At 48.1% G+C, this 21980-nt stretch overlaps 1 protein-coding gene across 1 annotated transcript in view; it reads right to left on the bottom strand.

Annotated features, from left to right (window-relative positions):
• Window positions 1-333: 333 nt before the first annotated feature.
• Window positions 334-21980, bottom strand: part of LOC122559137 (cadherin-related family member 4-like) — a 327985-nt gene continuing 306338 nt past the window's right edge. The window contains exons 16-20 of the mRNA XM_087993996.1: window positions 18327-18466; window positions 9336-9386; window positions 7240-7336; window positions 2435-2462; window positions 334-767 (exon numbers count right to left, since the gene is read on the bottom strand). Of these exons, the coding sequence (XP_087850122.1) occupies window positions 712-767; window positions 2435-2462; window positions 7240-7336; window positions 9336-9386; window positions 18327-18466 (372 nt within the window). The 3' untranslated portion in view covers window positions 334-711. The remainder of the gene's footprint in view (window positions 768-2434; window positions 2463-7239; window positions 7337-9335; window positions 9387-18326; window positions 18467-21980) is intronic.

Raw genomic sequence — 21980 nt, 5'->3', positions numbered from 1 at the left:
TCTCTCTGTGTCTCTGTCTCTCTCGGTCTCTCTCTGTGTCTCTCTGTGTCCCGCTCTCTCTTTCTGTCTCTCGTGTGTGTGTCTCTCTCTCTCTCTGTCTCTCTCTCTGTCTCTCTCTCTGTCTCTCTTTCTCTCTCTCTGTCTCTCTCTCTGTCTCTCTCTCTCTGTCTCTCTCTCTGTCTCTCTCTCTCTCGCTCAGACTTGGAGGAAGGACTATGTAGCTCTTACCCAGCCATCCTCCACCTCCATTCTGCTGACACTTCGCTACTCAAGGCTCGTGTCCATCAGTTGCTACAGCTGGTGAAAAAATACACACACAAGAAAAAATGCAACTCATTCTTTTTCTCTTTTTTTTCCATTCTGTCAAATACAAGGAGCTCTGGGTGTGTTAGACTGCTGTGGATCGCCTAACTCAGACATGAGTAAAATATGGCCAGGTAGAAATATTTCAAAGCAAGATAATGATCCCAACAAGATTGATCCTGAAGTTTTCACTTATATCAGAACCACTACTGTGCAGTGGTATCAGTCAATGAGTAACGAAATATAGTGGTGCCCACATGGTCCAAGGTCAGGGGTCACCTGTGTGGAGAGCAGCAATGATCAGCTCAATGCTGTGTGCCCCTGTACTCTTCCCCCTGCAGTAAATACTCCCTCCTCCCTTGCAAAGTGTGGCTTATCCCAGGGAGGGGCTGGAATGGGGGCTCTCTCTCACACCCATCGGCGGGCTCCTGTCACAGTGTTGAAGAGGTAAGGCCTTCCAGTCGCTGAAAGAGAAGATAGTTATGTTCAAGGATCTGTTGGTCCAAGATTTGTTTCTACACTTGGACTAATTCCCCTCAGTACAAAACTGCCTGAAGACACATCCACTGTTCCTTCACTTGTTCCATTCCCACTCCTTTTTGCCTTTTCATTGTTTCATGGCGTCCTACCCTGCATCCTTTCCTACACCTTCCCTTCAGTTCCATCCATGTACCTTTCTCTGCCTCTTGTCCTCACTTCATGAGCAGCCATCTCGAAGTTCTGGGGAAAGAAGCAGCTTTCACCCGTTCTTCCAAATCTTGTCACAACTGCAGCATCCTCTTCCCACCCAAAATGCATGGCACTGTGGAGTGAATCCCTCAGTTCAGCTTTGCTGGATACAGCACACCACTCCTAATAGCAGTCTCCTGAAGTAATTACAATCATTGGAGCTCTGTGCTGGCTGGAGACTGCAAGAGGCTGTGCAGACACTTCATGGACATTCTAAAGCATTCCTGATGAGATCAAACATCCCTCTGGAAGAGTTTGGCTTGTGATTGACCAAACTGGATGGGGTTCACTCAGAAAGGCCGCCAGCACTCTGGGAGGCTCTGTACGAGTCAAAATCAAGGCATTGTAGAGAGCACAGAAAATTCCCAAAAACTCTTCCTCAATCAAATTGTCTAACCCTGCATGTTTCAGGCTGAGCAGACCATACACTAGGTTGATCAGCGGTTTGACCTGGAGTGAGAATGAGCTATCCTCAAGATGAACACCACTGCCTGAGAATGAGCTGCTGCATCCTTCAACCATTAAATTTTGTAATGGAATCAACCAACCAGAAACGTTAACTGGGTTTTTCTCTCTCTCTCTCTCTCTCCACAAATACTGCCTGACCTGCTGAGTCCCTCCAGATACCACTAGCTTTATTTTACATTTCCAGAAACTACAGACTTGAGAGTTTTCTCTTCCTCTTGATAACAAAGGGCAACAAGAAGCACAGGTTGTGAACCTACTGCACTACCCTTTTGGCAATAGTTCCCACTTTATCCGCAAGGGTCCAGATTCTAACTCTTTCTGGTCTACAGGGAGATGGACATCCAGAGAGGTTGTAATCCAGCCTGCTACCTCCAAGATTCAACACTGCACAACTGAGAGAAACTGTGAGATATTCGTCAATGCTGACAGCTCATCTTCCTGCACTAGGGGGTATGCCTAAAGACTTGATCTGTTTCAAAAATCCATCCTCTCTCACACACTGTACTGCATCTAACACCCCCCCCCCACCCCTCCTACACACACACCACGCCCCATCTAATTCTCCTATACACACAGACAGTACCCCATCCAATTCCGCACACACAATACCCAATAGAATTCCCCCCAACTCCCCCCAACACAGAGTACCCAGTCCAATTTCCTACCCACATATACACAAACACACTGTACCGCATCCAACTCTCCCCCCTCACACACTGCACACCATCTAACTCCTCAACTTCACACATGGAGTATCCCCCCCCCCAACACCCCATTTTAAATACACATACTGTACCCCCCTCCAACTTGTCTCCCTTTCATTCACACATAAAGGATTGTATCCAGCTCCCCAACCTGATAGATGTTGTGTATCTTTGTGTCTGGTTTCTGGGTCTGATTGATTGAGAATGCCAGAATATCATGGAGAACGTACCTGGATCAATTGCCCGGCCATCGAAATGCTGGGGAAAGAAGGAATGTTGGAGACAAGGTTAGCTGCTCAGTAAATCAAATGGTGAATTCCCTTTGAATTTATGTGATGACTCTGTTGCTCTATGCCAGTGTGTGTGGGCTGTCACCTTCTCACTGCGTTGTGCAGTATTTATTTTCACTCACGCCCTGCATTAAAATTACAGTACAAGGGACAGACCATGTCCAGCGTGACATATTCCTGAATACTGACACTGAACAAAGCCATGAGTGTGTGTGTGTGCGTGTGTAAGAGAGAGAGGTATAGAACATAGAACAGTACAGCACAGTACGAGCCCTTCGGCCCTCGGATGTATGCTGACCTTTTACCCTACTCTAACATCAAACTAACCTACATACCCTACATTTTATTACCATCCATGTGCCTATCCAAGAGTCGCTAAAGTGTCTCTAATGTATCTGACTCTACTACCTCTGCTGGCAGTGCATTCCACACACCCACCACTCTCTGTGTAAAGAACTTACCTCTGACATCTCCCCTAAGCCTTCTCCAATCACCTGAAAATTATGCTCCCTTCTGAAAGCCATTCCACCTTGGGAAAAAGTCTCTGGCTATCCACTCTACCTGCGCCTGTCATCATCTTGTATACCTCTATCAAGTCACCTCTCATCCTCTTCGCTCCAATGAGAAAAGCCCTCACTCCCTCAACCTTTCTTCATAAGACATGTCCTCCCATCCAGGCAGCATCCTGGTAAATCTCCTCCACACCCTCTCTAAAGCTTCCACATCCTTCCTATAATAAGGTGACCAGACTGAACACAATATTCCAAGTGTGGTCTAACCAGGGCTTTATAGAGCTGCAGCATAACCTTGCGACTCTTAAACTCAAGCCCCCCGCTAATGAAAGCCAACACACCACATGCCTTCTTAACAACCCTATTAACTTGGGCGGCAACTTTGAGGGGTCTAAGGTCATGGACTCCAAGATTCCTCTGTTCCTCCACACTGTCAAGAATCCTGCCTTTAACCCTGTATTCTACATTCAAATTTTACCTTCCAAAATGAATCTTTACATTTTTCCAGGTTGAACTCCATCTGCCACTCCTTAGCCTACCTCTACATTCTGTCAATGTCCAGTTTCAACCTGCAACAACCCTGCACACGATCCACACTTCATTGACCTTTGTGTCATCAGCAAACTTACTAACACAACCTTCCACTTCTTCATCCAAGTCATTTATAAAAATCACAAAGAGCAGAGGTTCCAGAACCGATCCCAGCAGAACATCACTGGTCACCAAGCTCCAGACTGAATATTTTCCATCTACCACCACCCTCTATCTTCTTTGGGTCAGCCAATTCTGTATCCAGACAGCCAAATTTCCCTGTATCCCATGCCTCCTTACTTTCTGAATGAGCCTACCATGGGGAACCTTATCAAACACCTTGCTAAAATCCATGTACATCACATCCACTGCTCGATCTTCATCAATGTGTTTTGTCACATCCTCAAAGAATTCAATAAGGCTTGTGAGGCATGACCTGCCCTTCAGAAAGCCAGTCTGATGAGCTCTAATCAAGCTGTGCTTTTCCAAACAATCGTAAATCCTGTCTCTCAGAATCCTCTCGAATAATTTGCCCTCCACTGATGTAAGACTGACTGGTCTATAATTCCAGGGTTATCTCTATTCTCTTTCTTGAACAAGGGAATAACATTTGCCACTCTCCAATCATCTGGCACTACTCCAGTGGACAGTGAGGAGGCAAAGATCATTGCCATAGGCGCAGCAATTTCTTCTCTCACTTTCCGTAGTAACCTTAGGTATATACCGTCTGGCCCAAGGGACTTATCTATCCTCATGTTTTTCAAAATGCCCAGCATATCCTCCTTCTTAACAACCTGTTTGAGCATATCAGCCTGTTTCACACTGTCCTCACAAACGAAAAGGTCCATTTCACTCGTGAATACAGAAGCAAAATATTCATTATGGATCTCCCTGACCTCCTCCGACTCCTGGCACAGGTTCCCTCCACTATCCCTGATCTGCCCTACCCTCACTCTGGCCATCCTCTTGTTCCTCACATAAGTGTAGAATGCCTTGGGGTTTACCTTAATCCTACCCACCTGAAGTAAGCTTCCTTCTTCCTCTTGACTAGATGTTCCACATCTCTTGTCATCCAAGATTCCGTCACCCTACCATCCCTTCCTTGCCTCAGTGGGACAGACCTATCTAGCACTCACAGCAAGTGCTCCCTGAACAACCTCCACATTTCTGTTGTGCATTTCCCTGAGAATACCTGCTCCCAATTTATCCTCCACAGTTCCTGCCTCATAGCATTGTAATTCCTCCTCCCCCAATTAAAGACTTTCCCATACCATCTGCTCCTATCCCTCTCTGTGACTGTAGTAAATGTAGAGAAGCTTCCTCACCCATATCAGATACTGAGGTGAAGAGATTGGCTCAGAAAGATATAAATACACATCGAGCAGTTCACAGACAATCGCTGAGGATTGTTTCTCTCTGCTTTGGTGGGCTTAGTGATTTCTGGTGAGTCTGATCTTGCCACACGAGGGGCAGATGATTTAGATTAGATTACTTACAGTGTGGAAACAGGCCCTTCGGCCCAACAAGTCCACACCGACCCGCCACCCACCCATTCCCCTATATTTACCCCTTTACCTAACACCACGGGCAATTTAGCATGGCCAATTCACCTGACCTGCACATCTTTGGACTGTGGGAGGAAACCGGAGCACCCGGAGGAAACCCACGCAGACACGGGGAGAATGTGCAAACTCCACACAGTCAGTCGCCTGAGTCGGGAATTGAACGCGGGTCTCTGGCACTGTGAGGCAGCAGTGCTAACCACTGTGCCACCGTGCCGCCCAAGGCAGATGATTTACAGACTCAGATTTCTGCATGTTTTCAGTGACATCACTTTGTGTGTTTGCTGTCTCCCAAATCACAAGCCAGAGAGGCGTGTGAGCAGTGGACTAGGGTGACCTCTTTAGAACAACTTCTGGGATATCCTTCAATAATTGGTGTTATCCTCATGGGCGTGTCCAGCACTCTAGGGTTTGGGTGAAACAGCGTCTTTAAGAGCCCTGTACCAGGTTTCTGGTCAGTGCCCTGCCCTGAGAAACCAGTTCTGAGGCACAAGTCACTAAATGCTACAACTTGGGCAAGGGGTCTGCTGTTGACCCACATTTCCTGCTACAGAATCTGGGGGATCTGGTCAGACGTATCCTTTGCTTTCAAAGTGTGGTGTAGGATACCGCATACAGAGAGATAGCGAAAGAAGGAAGTGCAGACAGACACAGGGAGAGAGGGAGAGAGGAGGGTTGTAGGAATGCAGAGGGACAAAGGTTAAAGTGAACATGCTCAGGTTTCCATTCCGTATCTCCATGTTCAATCCGTATTTAAGCACAGAATCACAGGGTGGGAATTTAACTGCGGCAACTGATCATGTACCCTGAAAAAATGGAAAACAAAAGTACATTTGTTCATGGGAAACACACAGAGTGGATTTAGATATGGGCACATACTATTTAATAGCTGTGTTTTTGGAAAACAGCAACAGGATCAGCCAGAGTCAGCATAGATTTACAAAAGGAAAATCATGCCTGACAAGCCGACTGGACTTTTGTGGTGAAGTAAGTAGCAGCGTTGATAAGGAGCCAGTCGATGTGATTTACTTTGACTTTCAGAAAACTTGCGATAAATTCCCACATAAGAGATTAGCGTGCCAAATTAAAATGCATTGGGTTGGGGGTAGTGGACTTACATGGGTAGAGAACTGGCTGGTAGACAGGAACAAAGAGTAGGAATAAATGGGATCAGTGTTTGAGACCCCAGCAATTCACATTGTATGTCAATGATCTACCTGTTGGTGGCACGGTGGCTCAGTGGTTAGCACTGTTGCCTCACAACACCAGGGACCTGGGTTTGATTCCTACGCGGGCAACTATCCGTGTGAAGTTTGCACATTCTCCCCGTCTCTGCGTGGGTTTCCTCCAGATGCTCCAGTTTCCTCTCACAATCCAAAGATGTGCAGGTCAGGTGAATTGGCCATGCTAAATTGCCCGTAGTGTTAGGTGCGTTAGTCAGAGGTAAATATAGGGTAGGGAATGGGTCTGAGTGGGTTACTCTTCGGAGGGGCGGAGTGGACTTGTTGGGCCGAAGGGCCTGTTTCATACTGTAGGGAATCTAATCATCTAAATGAGGCAGGAGATGTGTTATCTCTAAATTTGCAGATGACACAGAGCTGATGGGAGGGTGAGCTGTGAGGAGGATGCAGAGATGCTTCAGTGTAATTTAGACAAGTTGAATGAGTGGGTAAGTGCATGGCAGATGAAGTACAATGTTGGTAAATGTGAAGATTTGGAGATGCCAGTGTTGGACTGGGGTGTACAAAGTTAAAAATCACACAACACCAGGTTATAGTCCAACAGGTTTAATTGGAAGTACACTAGCTTTCGGAGCGACGCTTCTTCATCAGGTGATAGTGGAGCCCTCCACTATCACCTGATGAAGGAGCGTTGCTCCGAAAGCTAGTGTGCTTCCAATTAAACCTGGTGGACTATAACCTGGTGTCGTGTGATTTTTAACTTGGTAAATGTGAAGTTGCCCACTTTGGTGACAAAAACATCCATGAGCAGAATGAATGGTGGGGCAGGCTCAAAGAGTCAAATGGCGTACTCCAGCTCCTGTTTCTCTCTCACACACTCATGTGCAGAGAGTGAGGACACTCACACAAATATCGAAGAGTAACTTTTCCGTTAAGGTGTGTATCAGTCTCTTGCTCACCTGGCTGAGGGAGATGATTGATGGCGATTGCTTTTTCTCCGCAGTGGGACCTCCAGTGGTATCTCCCTCTTGTGGTTCCGCTTCAGGCAGGGAACTGCTTTGAGAAGGAGGAACAGAAATGTTACCCAAGTTGTCTCCACCTTCCTAACTCTATCCCTTCAGCTTTAGCTCTTTGAAATGTTTTCCTTATGAGCAGTGTTAAATCTCACTCTAGTTTATTCAGAAATATTTACTCCAACCTCCCAGCCACTTCACTACCGCAATTTTATTCCTTCATGAAACAACTCTGGCTCATTTCCGCTCCCTCTGTACAGCAGCAATTGAACTGTAAAAGCAGGCAAAATATACTCTCGGTGTAGTTCCTGCACTGTGAGCATTGAGCAGTTTGCATTGGTTTTTCTGACTAAGGGTAATTATTATGAATTTTAGTGTTGAGAGTCCCAGTACTTATTAGACAGACAGGAGCACACACACAGGTTAGAAATGAGAGTCTTGCTTTAACCTTGAACAGAGCGAAACAGCCCAAGGCATTTCACAGGAGTATGAGGCAAGGCCGCACAAGGATGAGGACTTTAAAATCAACCCACTGCCTGACTAGGAGCCAATGTCCTGAGCATTGGGATGACAGGGGAAAGGTTTAGATGGGAGTTAACACATGGACAGCAGGGTTTTAGGGGGATCTCAAGTTTTCAGGATAGAATGTGGGAGGTCCACCACCAGTGGCTTCACAAATAGATGGGGTGGTGAAGAGGGCATATTGTACACCTGCCTTCATCGGTCGGAGCATTAAGTACAGGAGTTGGAATGTCATGTTACTGCTGTACAGGACTTTAGTAAGAACACATTTGGAGTACTGCTACAAGATATTATTAAACTGAAAAGGATGCAAAAAACATTTACAAGAATGGTACTGAGACTGGAAGGTTTGAGTTTTGGAAAGGCTGGAACTCGTTCTCCCTGGAGCTTTGGAGGCTGAGGGGTGACCTTGTAGGGGTTTACAAAATCATAAGGGGCATGGATAGGGTGAATAGCCAAGGTCTTTTCCCCAGGGTAAAGGAGTCCAAAACTGGAAGACTTTGAATTACGGTGAGAGGGGAAAGACTTAAAAGGGACCTGAGGGGCAACATTTTCACTGACAGAGTGGTGCATATATAGAATGAGCTGCCAGAAGAAATGGTAGAGGTGAGTACGATTACAACATTTAAAAGACAGTTGGAAAGATTTAGAGGAATATGGGCCAAAGGCTGGCAAATTGGACTAGTTTAATTTAGGAAATCTGGTTGGGCAAAGGGTCTGTCTCCGTGCTGTTTACATCATTGTATCAGAATAATGGAAATCAAAGGGAACAAAAGGGAGAGTGTAGGTGTTTGCAGCAGCTGAGTTAGACAGAGGTAAAGTTAGCGATATTCCAGAGGTGGAAATCCATAGTCTAGTCATCATGTGATTTGAAGCTCCCTTTCAGCCCAAATACGGCACCAAGGTTGAAGCAGACTGATTTCATCACAGCTTGCCTGTAATTTCCTCCTTTAAGATGCTCCTGAAGGCGTGCCTGTTAGATCCAGCCTTAGCTTGCCTGCCTTCCCGATGTGGTTCAGGGTCAGACTTTGCTCTGACAATTGCCCCTACGAAATGCCTTGGGATGGTTCTCTCGATGGAGGGTGCTAACGAAGAGCAGCTTTTTTTTTGTTTTGGAGAAGAGGCAGAGATATTGAGGTGGAAATACAGGGCTTAGTAAAACCTTTTCACCATACTTGAAGGAGGAAACCTGGGGAAGCCAGGCCGATACTGTGGAAAGGGCAATCCCTCAGCCGGGTGTCTGACTGACAGGAGACCAGTGGGATCTCAATCAACCATCAACACTCGGACTGCATTTGCACAGAGTTCTGGAAGCAGCTAGTTAACAGGGAAAGCAGTGTCCCATTGCTGTCAAGCTATGTGGAGAAGGATGAAATTTGACAGCATCTAATATCTGACGATGCAGACAAACCCATGAGTGGCACTGAACAGATAGGATGGTCAGGAATTCACTGGCACAGCATGTTTACTGAGGTCTTATATACTGTTATATACGCACAGAAGGGACTGTGATTTCCTACCTGACCTGGAGCAGGTGCTCAGACATCTCGGACTGTTTACAACGCCAGGCCCTGCAAAAAAAAATCACAGGGTGAATATTTACCAGTCAATTGAATAAATAAAATCAAACACATCACACTAACATACAAAGGCAGTCTTTGTACATCAGCGACAAATTACTATCCACTGATTTCTACACATAGTGCTCACTATCGAGGCCAGACTGAGCATTTTTGTACAATTTGTAAAGGCCAGGATGCGCAAAACAATCAGCAGTTCAAAAATAGCATGAATGGGCATCTCAGTGAGACAGTACTGAGTGAGTGCTGCACTGTCAGTGAGGCAGTACTGAGGGAGTGCTGTACTGTCAGTGAGACTGTACTGAGGGAGTGCTGTACCGTCAGTGAGACAGTACTGAGGGAGTGCTGCACTGTCAGTGAGGCAGTACTGAGAGAGTGCTGTACTGTCAGTGAGACAGTACTGAGGGAGTGCTGTACTGCCAGTGAGACAGTCCTGAGGGAGTGCTGCACTGTCAGTGAGACAGTACTGAGGGAGTGCTGTACTGTCAGTGAGACAGTACTGAGGGAGTGCTGCACTGTCAGTGAGACAGTACTGAGGGAGTGCTGTACTGTCAGTGAGGCAGTACTGAGAGAGTGCTGTACTGTCAGTGAGACAGTACTGAGAGAGTGCTGTACTGTCAGTGAGACAGTACTGAGTGAGTGCTGCACTGTCAGTGAGGCAGTACTGAGAGAGTGCTGTACTGTCAGTGAGACAGTACTGAGGGAGTGCTGTACTGTCAGTGAGACAGTACTGAGTGAGTGCTGCACTGTCAGTGAGGCAGTACTGAGAGAGTGCTGTACTGTCAGTGAGACAGTACTGAGGGAGTGCTGTACTGTCAGTGAGACAGTACTGAGGGAGTGCTGCACTGTCAGTGAGACAGTACTGAGAGAGTGCTGTACTGTCAGTGAGACAGTACTGAGGGAGTGCTGTACTGCCAGTGAGACAGTACTGAGGGAGTGCTGCACTGCCAGTGAGACAGTACTGAGAGAGTGCTGTACTGTCAGTGAGACTGTACTGAGAGAGTGCTGTACCGTCAGTGAGACAGTACTGAGAGAGTGCTGTACTGTCAGTGAGACAGTACTGAGGGAGTGCTGTACTCCGAGTGAGACAGTACTGAGGGAGTGCTGCACTGTCAGTGAGACAGTACTGAGAGAGTGCTGTACTGTCAGTGAGACAGTACTGAAGGAGTGCTGTACTGTCAGTGAGACAGTACTGAGGGAGTGCTGCACTGTCAGTGAGACAGTACTGAAGGAGTGCTGAACTGTCAGTGAGACAGTACTGAGGGAGTGCTGTACTGTCAGTGAGACAGTACTGAGGGAGTGCTGCACTGTCAGTGAGACAGTACTGAGGGAGTGCTGTACCATCAGTGAGACAGTATTGAGGGAGTGCTGTTCTGTCAGTGAGACAGTACTGAGGGAGTGCTGCACTGTCAGTGAGACAGTACTGAGGGAGTGCTGCACTGTCAGTGAGACAGTACTGAGGGAGTGCTGTACTGTCAGTGAGACAGTACTGAGGGAGTGCTGTACTGTCAGTGAGACAGTACTGAGGGAGTGCTGTATTGCCAGTGAGACAGTACTGAGGGAGTGCTGCACTGTCAGTGAGACAGTACTGAGGGAGTGCTGTACTGTCAGTGAGACAGTACTGAGGGAGTGCTGTACTGTCAGTGAGACTGTACTGAGGGAGTGCAGTACCGTCAGTGAGACAGTACTGAGGGAGTGCTGTACTGTCAGTGAGACAGTACTGAGGGAGTGCTGTACTGTCAGTGAGATAGTACTGAGGGAGTGCTGCACTGTCAGTGAGACAGTACTGAGGGAGTGCTGTACTGTCAGTGAGACAGTACTGAGGGAGTGCTGTACTGTCAGTGAGACAGTACTGAGGGAGTGCTGTACTGCCAGTGAGACAGTACTGAGGGAGTGCTGTACTGTCAGTGAGACTGTACTGAGGGAGTGCTGTACCGTCAGTGAGACAGTACTGAGGGAGTGCTGTACTGTCAGTGAGACAGTACTGAGGGAGTGCTGCACTGTCAGTGAGATAGTACTGAGGGAGTGCTGCACTGTCAGTGAGACAGTACTGAGGGAGTGCTGTACTGTCAGTGAGACAGTACTGAGGGAGTGCTGTACTGTCAGTGAGACAGTACTGAGGGAGTGCTGTACTGTCAGTGAGACAGTACTGAGGGAGTGCTGTACTGTCAGTGAGACAGTACTGAGAGAGTGCTGCTCTGTCAGTGAGACAGTACTGAGGGAGTGCTGTACTGTCAGTGAGACAGTACTGAGGGAGTGCTGTACTATCAGCGAGACAGTACTGAGGGAGTGCTGTACTGTCAGTGAGACAGTACTGAGGGAGTGCTGTACTGTCAGTGAGACAGTACTGAGGGAGTGCTGTACTGCCAGTGAGACAGTACTGAGAGAGTGCTGCTCTGTCAGTGAGACAGTACTGAGGGAGTGCTGTACTGTCAGTGAGAGTACTGAGGGAGTGCTGTACTGTAAGTGAGACAGTACTGAGGGAGTGCTGTACTGTCAGCGAGACAGTACTGAGGGAGTGCTTTACTGTCAGTGAGGCAGTACTGAGGGAGTGCTGTACTGTCAGCGAGACAGTACTGAGGGAGTGCTGCACTGTCACTGAGACAGTACTGAGGGAGTTCTGCACTGTCAGCGAGACAGTATTGAGGGAGTGCAGTACTGTCAGTGAGACAGTACTGAGGGAGTGCTGTACTGTCAGTGAGACAGTACTGAGGGAGTGCTGTACTGCCAGTGAGGCAGTACTGAGAGAGTTCAGCACTGTCAGTGAGATAGGACTGAGGGAGTGCTGCATTGTCATCAAACCAATACTGAGGGAGTGCTGCACTATCAATGAGACATACTGAGGGAGTGCTGCATTGTCAGTGAGGCGGCACTGAGGGAGTGCTGCACTGTCATTGAAACAGCACTGAGGGAGTTCTGCATTGTCAGCAAACCAATACTGAGGGAGTGCTGCACTGTCAGTGAGACAGTACTGAGGGAGTGCTGCACTCAGTGAGACAGTACTGAGGGAGTGTTGCACCGTCAGTTAGGCAGTACTGAGGGAGTGCTGCACCGTCAGTGAGGCAGTACTGAGGGAGTGCTGTACTGTCAGTGAGACAGTACTGAGGGAGTGCTGCACTGTCAGTGAGACAGTACTGAGAGAGTGCTGTACTGTCAGTGAGGCAGTACTGAGAGAGTGCTGTACTGTCAGTGAGACAGTACTGAGAGAGTGCTGTACTGTCAGTGAGACAGTACTGAGTGAGTGCTGCACTGTCAGTGAGGCAGTACTGAGAGAGTGCTGTACTGTCAGTGAGACAGTACTGAGGGAGTGCTGTACTGTCAGTGAGACAGTACTGAGTGAGTGCTGCACTGTCAGTGAGGCAGTACTGAGAGAGTGCTGTACTGTCAGTGAGACAGTACTGAGGGAGTGCTGTACTGTCAGTGAGACAGTACTGAGGGAGTGCTGCACTGTCAGTGAGACAGTACTGAGAGAGTGCTGTACTGTCAGTGAGACAGTACTGAGGGAGTGCTGTACTGCCAGTGAGACAGTACTGAGGGAGTGCTGCACTGCCAGTGAGACAGTACTGAGAGAGTGCTGTACTGTCAGTGAGACTGTACTGAGAGAGTGCTGTACCGTCAGTGAGACAGTACTGAGAGAGTGCTGTACTGTCAGTGAGACAGTACTGAGGGAGTGCTGTACTCCGAGTGAGACAGTACTGAGGGAGTGCTGCACTGTCAGTGAGACAGTACTGAGAGAGTGCTGTACTGTCAGTGAGACAGTACTGAAGGAGTGCTGTACTGTCAGTGAGACAGTACTGAGGGAGTGCTGCACTGTCAGTGAGACAGTACTGAAGGAGTGCTGAACTGTCAGTGAGACAGTACTGAGGGAGTGCTGTACTGTCAGTGAGACAGTACTGAGGGAGTGCTGCACTGTCAGTGAGACAGTACTGAGGGAGTGCTGTACCATCAGTGAGACAGTATTGAGGGAGTGCTGTTCTGTCAGTGAGACAGTACTGAGGGAGTGCTGCACTGTCAGTGAGACAGTACTGAGGGAGTGCTGCACTGTCAGTGAGACAGTACTGAGGGAGTGCTGTACTGTCAGTGAGACAGTACTGAGGGAGTGCTGTACTGTCAGTGAGACAGTACTGAGGGAGTGCTGTATTGCCAGTGAGACAGTACTGAGGGAGTGCTGCACTGTCAGTGAGACAGTACTGAGGGAGTGCTGTACTGTCAGTGAGACAGTACTGAGGGAGTGCTGTACTGTCAGTGAGACTGTACTGAGGGAGTGCAGTACCGTCAGTGAGACAGTACTGAGGGAGTGCTGTACTGTCAGTGAGACAGTACTGAGGGAGTGCTGTACTGTCAGTGAGATAGTACTGAGGGAGTGCTGCACTGTCAGTGAGACAGTACTGAGGGAGTGCTGTACTGTCAGTGAGACAGTACTGAGGGAGTGCTGTACTGTCAGTGAGACAGTACTGAGGGAGTGCTGTACTGCCAGTGAGACAGTACTGAGGGAGTGCTGTACTGTCAGTGAGACTGTACTGAGGGAGTGCTGTACCGTCAGTGAGACAGTACTGAGGGAGTGCTGTACTGTCAGTGAGACAGTACTGAGGGAGTGCTGCACTGTCAGTGAGATAGTACTGAGGGAGTGCTGCACTGTCAGTGAGACAGTACTGAGGGAGTGCTGTACTGTCAGTGAGACAGTACTGAGGGAGTGCTGTACTGTCAGTGAGACAGTACTGAGGGAGTGCTGTACTGTCAGTGAGACAGTACTGAGGGAGTGCTGTACTGTCAGTGAGACAGTACTGAGAGAGTGCTGCTCTGTCAGTGAGACAGTACTGAGGGAGTGCTGTACTGTCAGTGAGACAGTACTGAGGGAGTGCTGTACTATCAGCGAGACAGTACTGAGGGAGTGCTGTACTGTCAGTGAGACAGTACTGAGGGAGTGCTGTACTGTCAGTGAGACAGTACTGAGGGAGTGCTGTACTGCCAGTGAGACAGTACTGAGAGAGTGCTGCTCTGTCAGTGAGACAGTACTGAGGGAGTGCTGTACTGTCAGTGAGAGTACTGAGGGAGTGCTGTACTGTAAGTGAGACAGTACTGAGGGAGTGCTGTACTGTCAGCGAGACAGTACTGAGGGAGTGCTTTACTGTCAGTGAGGCAGTACTGAGGGAGTGCTGTACTGTCAGCGAGACAGTACTGAGGGAGTGCTGCACTGTCACTGAGACAGTACTGAGGGAGTTCTGCACTGTCAGCGAGACAGTACTGAGGGAGTGCAGTACTGTCAGTGAGACAGTACTGAGGGAGTGCTGTACTGTCAGTGAGACAGTACTGAGGGAGTGCTGTACTGCCAGTGAGGCAGTACTGAGAGAGTTCAGCACTGTCAGTGAGATAGGACTGAGGGAGTGCTGCATTGTCATCAAACCAATACTGAGGGAGTGCTGCACTATCAATGAGACATACTGAGGGAGTGCTGCATTGTCAGTGAGGCGGCACTGAGGGAGTGCTGCACTGTCATTGAAACAGCACTGAGGGAGTTCTGCATTGTCAGCAAACCAATACTGAGGGAGTGCTGCACTGTCAGTGAGACAGTACTGAGGGAGTGCTGCACTCAGTGAGACAGTACTGAGGGAGTGTTGCACCGTCAGTTAGGCAGTACTGAGGGAGTGCTGCACCGTCAGTGAGGCAGTACTGAGAGAGTTCTGCATTGTCAGTGGGACAGTGCTGAGGGAAAGAGCTGCACTTTTGGTGAGGGAGTACTGAGGGAGTGCTGCATTGTCAGTGAGATAGTGCTGAGGGAGTGCTGCACTTTTGGTGAGAGAGTACTGAGGGAGTGCTGCACTGTTAGCTAGACTGTAGAGTCATAGAGTCATAGAGATGTATAGCATGGAAACAGACACTTTGGTCCAACCCGTCCATGCGGACCAGATATCCCAACCCAACCTAGTCCCACCTGCCAACACCCGGCCAATATCCCTCCACTCCCTCCGTTCCAACCCTAACCTCACTATCAAACCAGCAGACAAGGGAGGCGCAGTAGTAGTTTGGCGCACTGACCTTTACACCGCTGAGACCAAACGCCAGCTCGCGGACACCTCCTCCTACTGCCCCCTTGACCATGACCCCACCTCCCACCACCAAACCATAATCTCCCAGACCATCCAGAACCTCATCACCTCAGGGGATCTCCCATCCACCGCCTCCAACCTCATAGTCCCACAACCCCGCACCGCCCGTTTCTACCTCCTGCCCAAAATCCACAAACCTGACTGCCCCGGCCGACCCATTGTCTCAGCCTGCTCCTGCCCCACCAAACTCATCTCTGCATACCTCAACACGGTCCTGTCCCCCTTAGTCTAAGAACTCCCCACCTACGTTCGGGACACCACCCACGCCCTCCACCTCCTCCATGATTTTCGCTTCCCCGGTCCCCAATGCCTTATCTTCACCGTGGACATCCAGTCCCTGTACACCTCCATCCCCCATCACAAAGGACTTAAAGCACTCCGCTTCTTCCTTTCCCGCCGTACCAACCAGTACCCTTCTACTGACAATCTCCTTCGACTGACTGAACTGGTCCTCACCCTGAACAACTTCTCTTTCCAATCCTCCCACTTCCTCCAAACCAAAGGAGTAGCCATGGGCACCCGCATGGGCACCAGCTATGCCTGCCTCTTCGTAGGATGTGTGGAACAGTCCATCTTCTGCAGCTACACTGGCACCACCCCCCACCTTTTCCTCCGCTACATCGATGACTGTATCGGCGCTGCCTCGTGCTCCCACGAGGAGGTTGAACAGTTCATCCACTTCACCAACACCTTCCACCCCGACCTCAAATTCACCTGGACCGTCTCAGATTCCTCCCTCCCCTTCCTCGACCTTTCCATTTCTATCTCGGGTGACCGAATCGACACGGACATTTACTATAAACCGACCGACTCCCACAGCTACCTAGACTACACCTCCTCCCACACTGCCCCCTGTAAAAATACCATCCCATATTCCCAATTCCTTCGTCTCCGCTGCATCTGCTCCCAGGAGGACCAGTTCAAAAACCGTACAACCCAGATGGCCTCCTTCTTCAAGGACCGCAATTTCCCACCAGACGTAGTCTACGATGCCCTCCACCTCATCTCTTCCACTTCCCGCTCCTCCGCCCTTGAGCCCCGCCCCTCCAACCGCCACCACGACAGAACCCCACTGGTCCTCACCTACCACCCCACCAACCTCCATGTACAACGTATCATCTGCCGCCATTTCCGCCTCCTCCAAACGGACCCCACCACCAGGGATATATTTCCCTCCCCTCCCCTATCAGCGTTCTGAAAAGACCACACCCTCCGTGACTCCCTCGTCAGGTCCACACCCCCCACCAACCCAACCTCCACTCCCGGCACCTTCCCCTGCAACCACAAGAATTGCAAAACTTGTGCCCACACCTCCTCCCTTACTTCCCTCCAAGGCCCCAAGGGACACTTCCATATCCGCCACAAATTCACCTGCACCTCCACACACATCATCTATTGCATCCGCTGCACCCGATGTGGCCTCCTCTATATTGGGGAGACAGGCCGCCTACTTGTGGAACGTTTCAGAGAACACCTCTGGGGCACCTGGACCAACCAACCCAACCACCCCGTAGCCCAACACTTTAACTCCCCCTCCCACTCCACCAAGGACATGCAGGTCCTTGGACTCCTCCATTGCCAGACCATGGCAACACGACGGTTGGAGGAAGAGCGCCTCATCTTCTGCCTGGGAACCCTCCAACCACAAGGGATGAACTCGGATTTCTCCAGTTTCCTCATTTCCCCTCCCCCCACCTTGTCTCAGTCAAATCCCTCGAACTCAGCACCGCCTTCCTAACCTGCAATCATCTTCCTGACCTCTCCGCCCCCACCTCACTCCGGCCTATCACCCTCACCTTGACCTCCCTCCACCTATCGCATTTCCAAAGCCCCTCCCTCAAGTCCCTCCTCCCTACCTTTTAGATTAGCCTGCTGGACACACTTACCTCATTCCTGAAGAAGAGCTTATGCCTGAAATGTCGATTCTCCTGTTCCTTGGATGCTGCCTGACCTGCTGCGCTTTTCCAGCAACACATTTTCAGCTCTGATCTCCAGCATCTGCAGCCCTCACTTTCTCTCAATATCCCTCCAAACCCTTCCTACTCATATACACATCCAAGTGCCTCTTAAATAAGTGAGAGAGTGCTGCACTGTCAGTGAGACAGTATTGAGGGAGTGCTGCATTGTCAGTGAGGCAGTACTGAGGGAGTGCCGCACTGTCAATGAGACAGTACTGAGGGAGTGCTGCATTGTCAGTGAGGCAGTACTGAGGGAGTGCCGCACTGTCAGTGAAGCAGCACTGAGGGAGTGCTGCACTGTCAGTGAGGCAGTACTGAGGGAGTGCTGCATTGTCAGTGAGGCAGTACTGAGGGACTGCTGCACTGTCAGTGAGGCAGTACTGAGGGAGTGCTGTACTGGCAGTGAGACAGTACTGAGGGAGTGCTGCACTGTCAGTGAGACAGTACTGAGGGAGTGCTGCATTATCAGTGAGGCAGTAGTGAGAGAGTGCTGTACTGTCAGTGAGGCAGCACTGAGGGAGTGCTGCACTGTCAGTGAGACAGTACTGAAGGAGTGCTGCATTGTCAATGATGCAGTACTGGGGGAGTGCTGCACTGTCAGTGAGACAGTTACTGAGGGAGTGCTGTATTGTCAGTGGAGCAGTACTGCCGGAATGCTGTCCTGTCAGTGAGACAGTACTGAGGGAGTGCTACATTGTCTGCAAGGCAGTACTGAGGAAGTGCTACATTGTTAGTGAGGCAGTACTGGAGGAGTGCTGCCATAAAAAAATCAAAGAAGTCAAAAATGCTTTTGGACTTAATAATTTCTCATGTTTGTGGTTGTTGGACCCGTCCCCCTTCCCCCATCGCTGAGCGATTAACCTCACCTTGAGGGGCAGCTCCTGAGCAGTACTGCTAAAGTCAAAGCTGCCATTGCTGAGGCCAATGTCAGGACCACTACAAACCAGGTGTCTGGCTTCCAGTATTCATCCAGCAGGGTCACTATTTTATTCTCTGGCGTCCTTGTCTGTGAATAAAGAGAGCAGAAAACATCCATGGTACTAATTAAAAAGACAATGGCTATGACTGTAAGTGTAATACATTCTCATTTCCAAACAGCATTCCAAAATATATTGCACATAAGGGTACTTCATAAGAACCCATGATGGTCAGGGTGGTGTTTTAGTTTGAATTGAGGATTGGCTTATAGAAAACACAGTTGTGATAAAGGAAACATTTTCTGATGGCGATGTGTAAGTGGTGGAGTACCACAGGTGCTGGGCACCCGATAGCTTATAATATCTATTAATGAGTTAGAGTGCGGTTGTGAACTGAGAGAATGCGGTAGACAGAACAGAGAGTGATGCACTGTCAGTGAAACAGTAATGAGGCAGTGCTGCAATTGTCAGAGAGAGAATACTGAGGGTGTGCTGCACCATCAGTGAGACAGTACTGCGAGGGAGTGCTGCATTATTAGTGAGACAGTACTGAGTGGGTGCTGCATTATTAGTGAGAACGTACTGAGAGAGTGCTGCACTGTCAGTAGAGATTAGAGTGCTGCCTCTCACTTTTGCTGATGAAGTTTGTGTCACAGGTAGACAGGATGGTTCAGAAGGCAATTAGCACACTTGCCTTCAGTGCTCAGGCCGTTGAATATGGTTGAGGTTGTACAGGATGTTAGTGAGGTCACTTCTGGAGCATTGTGTACAGTTCTGGTCACCCTACTATAAGATGAATTATTAAATTGGGGAGGCTTCAGAGAAGCTTTACCAGGAAGTTGCAGGAATGGAGGGTTTGAATGATAAAAATAGGCTGGATAGGCCAGGACATTCTTCACTGGATCGTAAGAGGTTAAGCGATGACCTTATTGAGGTTTACAAAATCATGAGGGGTCCAGATCAGCTTCTTTTCCCTCGGGTAGGGGAGTTCTAAACAAGGGGGCACATTTTAAGGTGAGAGGAGAAAGTTTTAAAAAGGACATGGGGGTAACTTTTTCACACAGAGAGTGGTTTATGTGTGGAATGAACTGCCAAGGAAGTTGTGGATGCAGGGACAGTTACAAAATTTGAACAGCATTAGGATAAGTACATGGATAGGAAGGGTTTGAAGGGATATGGGCCAAACACAGGCAAATGGGACTAGTTTAGTTTGGGAACATGGTCGGTGTGGACCGAAGGGTCTGTTTCCATGCTGTATAACTCTATGACTCTATTACGTAAAAATAGGTGGAAAGACAAATAGCAAGGCTGACACAGGAGTCTGCAGAGGGATATTGACAGTTTGAGAATGGGCAAAAGGTTGGTGGATGGGATATGATGTGAGGTTGTGTTGCAGTGGTAGTGTGCTAGATAAAGAGGCCTACATTCAAGCCCTGCTGCTGCAGAGATGTGTAATAACATCTCTGAACAGGTTGATTCGAAAAGTAGGTTAATGAAAAATTATGTGAGGGTTATGAGTAGAAGAGCCAGTTATTATTTAAATGGGAAAGCTTCAGTACAGAGTGTTTTGGGAGTCCTCATGTATAAAGCACAAAAAGCTCATATCCAATTTCAGCTGGTAATAAGGAAGGGAAATGGAATGTTGACCTTCATTCCAAAGATGTGGAGATGCCGGTGTTGGACTGGGGTGGACAAAGTTAAAAATCACGCAACACCACGTTATAGTCCAATAGGTTTATTTGGAAGCGCTAGCTTTCAGAGTGCTGCTCCTTCCTCAGGTACCTTTGGAAGAGGATCATGAGACACAGAATTGATAGCAAAAGATTACAGTGTCATGCAACTGAAGTGATATATTGACCAAACCTAAATTGCTGTTAAGTCTTTCATCTTTTAGAATGGGTCGGTGGTATCTGTTCATTAATATGTAAATTTCACAACTTCTTTTAAGTCACATTCTCGAGGTAACTGAAGGTTTTATAAAAAAAGGCGACATCTCAGCTCAGACAATGCATTAAAGGTGTGAGGATGGAGTCTGTCTGTATCCCAATCTTGAGTCAGACTGGTTCTATTTCCAAAATAGGAATTTATAAAATATTACATGGATTGACTGCCTGCATTAACAGCTGCAGGTTGTGTGTTTTGTCTAAGGGAAGATAGACTGGCACATAATGCAGTCCAGAGAAAGTTCACTGGGATGATACTAGGTACAGAGGCATTTTCTTATGAGGAGAGGTTGACCAGGTTGAACTTGTACTCATTGAAGTTTAGAAAAGTTAGAGGAGATGCTATTAAAACATATAACATTCTTAGGGGGTTCGATAGGGTAATTGCAGAAGTTCAGGGATGTGCAGGTTAGGTGGCTTTGCCATCATTAATGTAGGGTTATGGGACTAGAGTGGGGAGTGGCTCTGGGTGGGATGTTCTTCAGAGGATCAGTGCAGATTCAATGGGCTGATTGGCTTCTATCTACACTGCTGGGACTCTATGATTCTATGATCTGGGTCCAACTCAGTTGACAACTCAGTTGGAGCTGCTGGTCCCTCCTGGGATCAGTCAGTATCACTCTGGACAATCCTAGTCAATGCAGCTCCTCACTGGACCACTAACATTAACACAGAGGGCACACACTTGAGGACTGCTGTTTATGGGAATGAAACCAATTGAAATTTGAGATTTACAGGAACTCAAGAATTAACAGCAGGAATAGACCATATAACTTGCCAAGTCTGTTTCATCATTTAATGTGATCATGGCCGACCTTTGACTCCACTCGCAATGTCTGGGTTCCTTCTGTTTTGACCTCAGCTGATGTCATGACTGAACAATTCCAATCCCAGGCTGAAACCTAGCTTAACACACCATATTTTTATTTCTTTTGGTTTTAATGAAGTGGTCTCTTGCCGAAACGTAAGTATAAAATGCTGTAGGCTTTGCTTTAACCATAAAACTGAAGTTTATTAATAAAAGAAATGAAATTAAAATAGAATAAACCAAACAATCTGTTTATAACACAAATTCAAAGACTTTTGCACACAGTAATAGCGCAATCCCATTAATCCCAAAATATGTCTTTATAAGTTAAAAGGAAAAATATCAGCTTTTTATCACATCACTGATATAGTACTTATACCAGCACCCCTGATTTTAACACCTCACTAGACATAAGTTGCTTTGTGACTTTAACGTATAGAGACTGGAACTGTAGATAGAATTTTATAGATTTCTAAGACACTCCCCTGCTCATAAACCACCATAAATGAAGTCCCAAATGAACCAGTCTCTCTTCCTATGTCAGTCCTGCCATCTCAGAAATCAGGCTGGTAAACATTCATTACGCTCCCTTCATTGTTGGAACACTCTTTGTCAGACAACAAAACCAAAAATGCACACAACACATTGTCTCCCCAAGGCTCTGTACAATTGCAGCAAGACGTTCCTGCTCTTGTTCTCGAATCCTCTTGCTGTGAAGGCCAACATATAATTTCCATTTTTATCAAGACCTAGATGAGGGTGTAGAAGGATGGATTAGTAAATTTACAGATGACATTAAGGTTGGTGGAATTGTGGATAGTGCTGAAGGATGTTGCAGGTTACAGAGGGGTA

The sequence above is a fragment of the Chiloscyllium plagiosum genome, unplaced genomic scaffold, assembly GCF_037043375.1.
Source record: "Chiloscyllium plagiosum isolate Xiang-an unplaced genomic scaffold, Cpla_swu_hap1 HiC_scaffold_14, whole genome shotgun sequence".
Classification (NCBI taxonomy): domain Eukaryota; kingdom Metazoa; phylum Chordata; class Chondrichthyes; order Orectolobiformes; family Hemiscylliidae; genus Chiloscyllium; species Chiloscyllium plagiosum.
The sequence above is the reverse complement of the archived record's forward strand: the minus strand, read 5'-3'. Positions and strand labels throughout refer to the sequence as shown.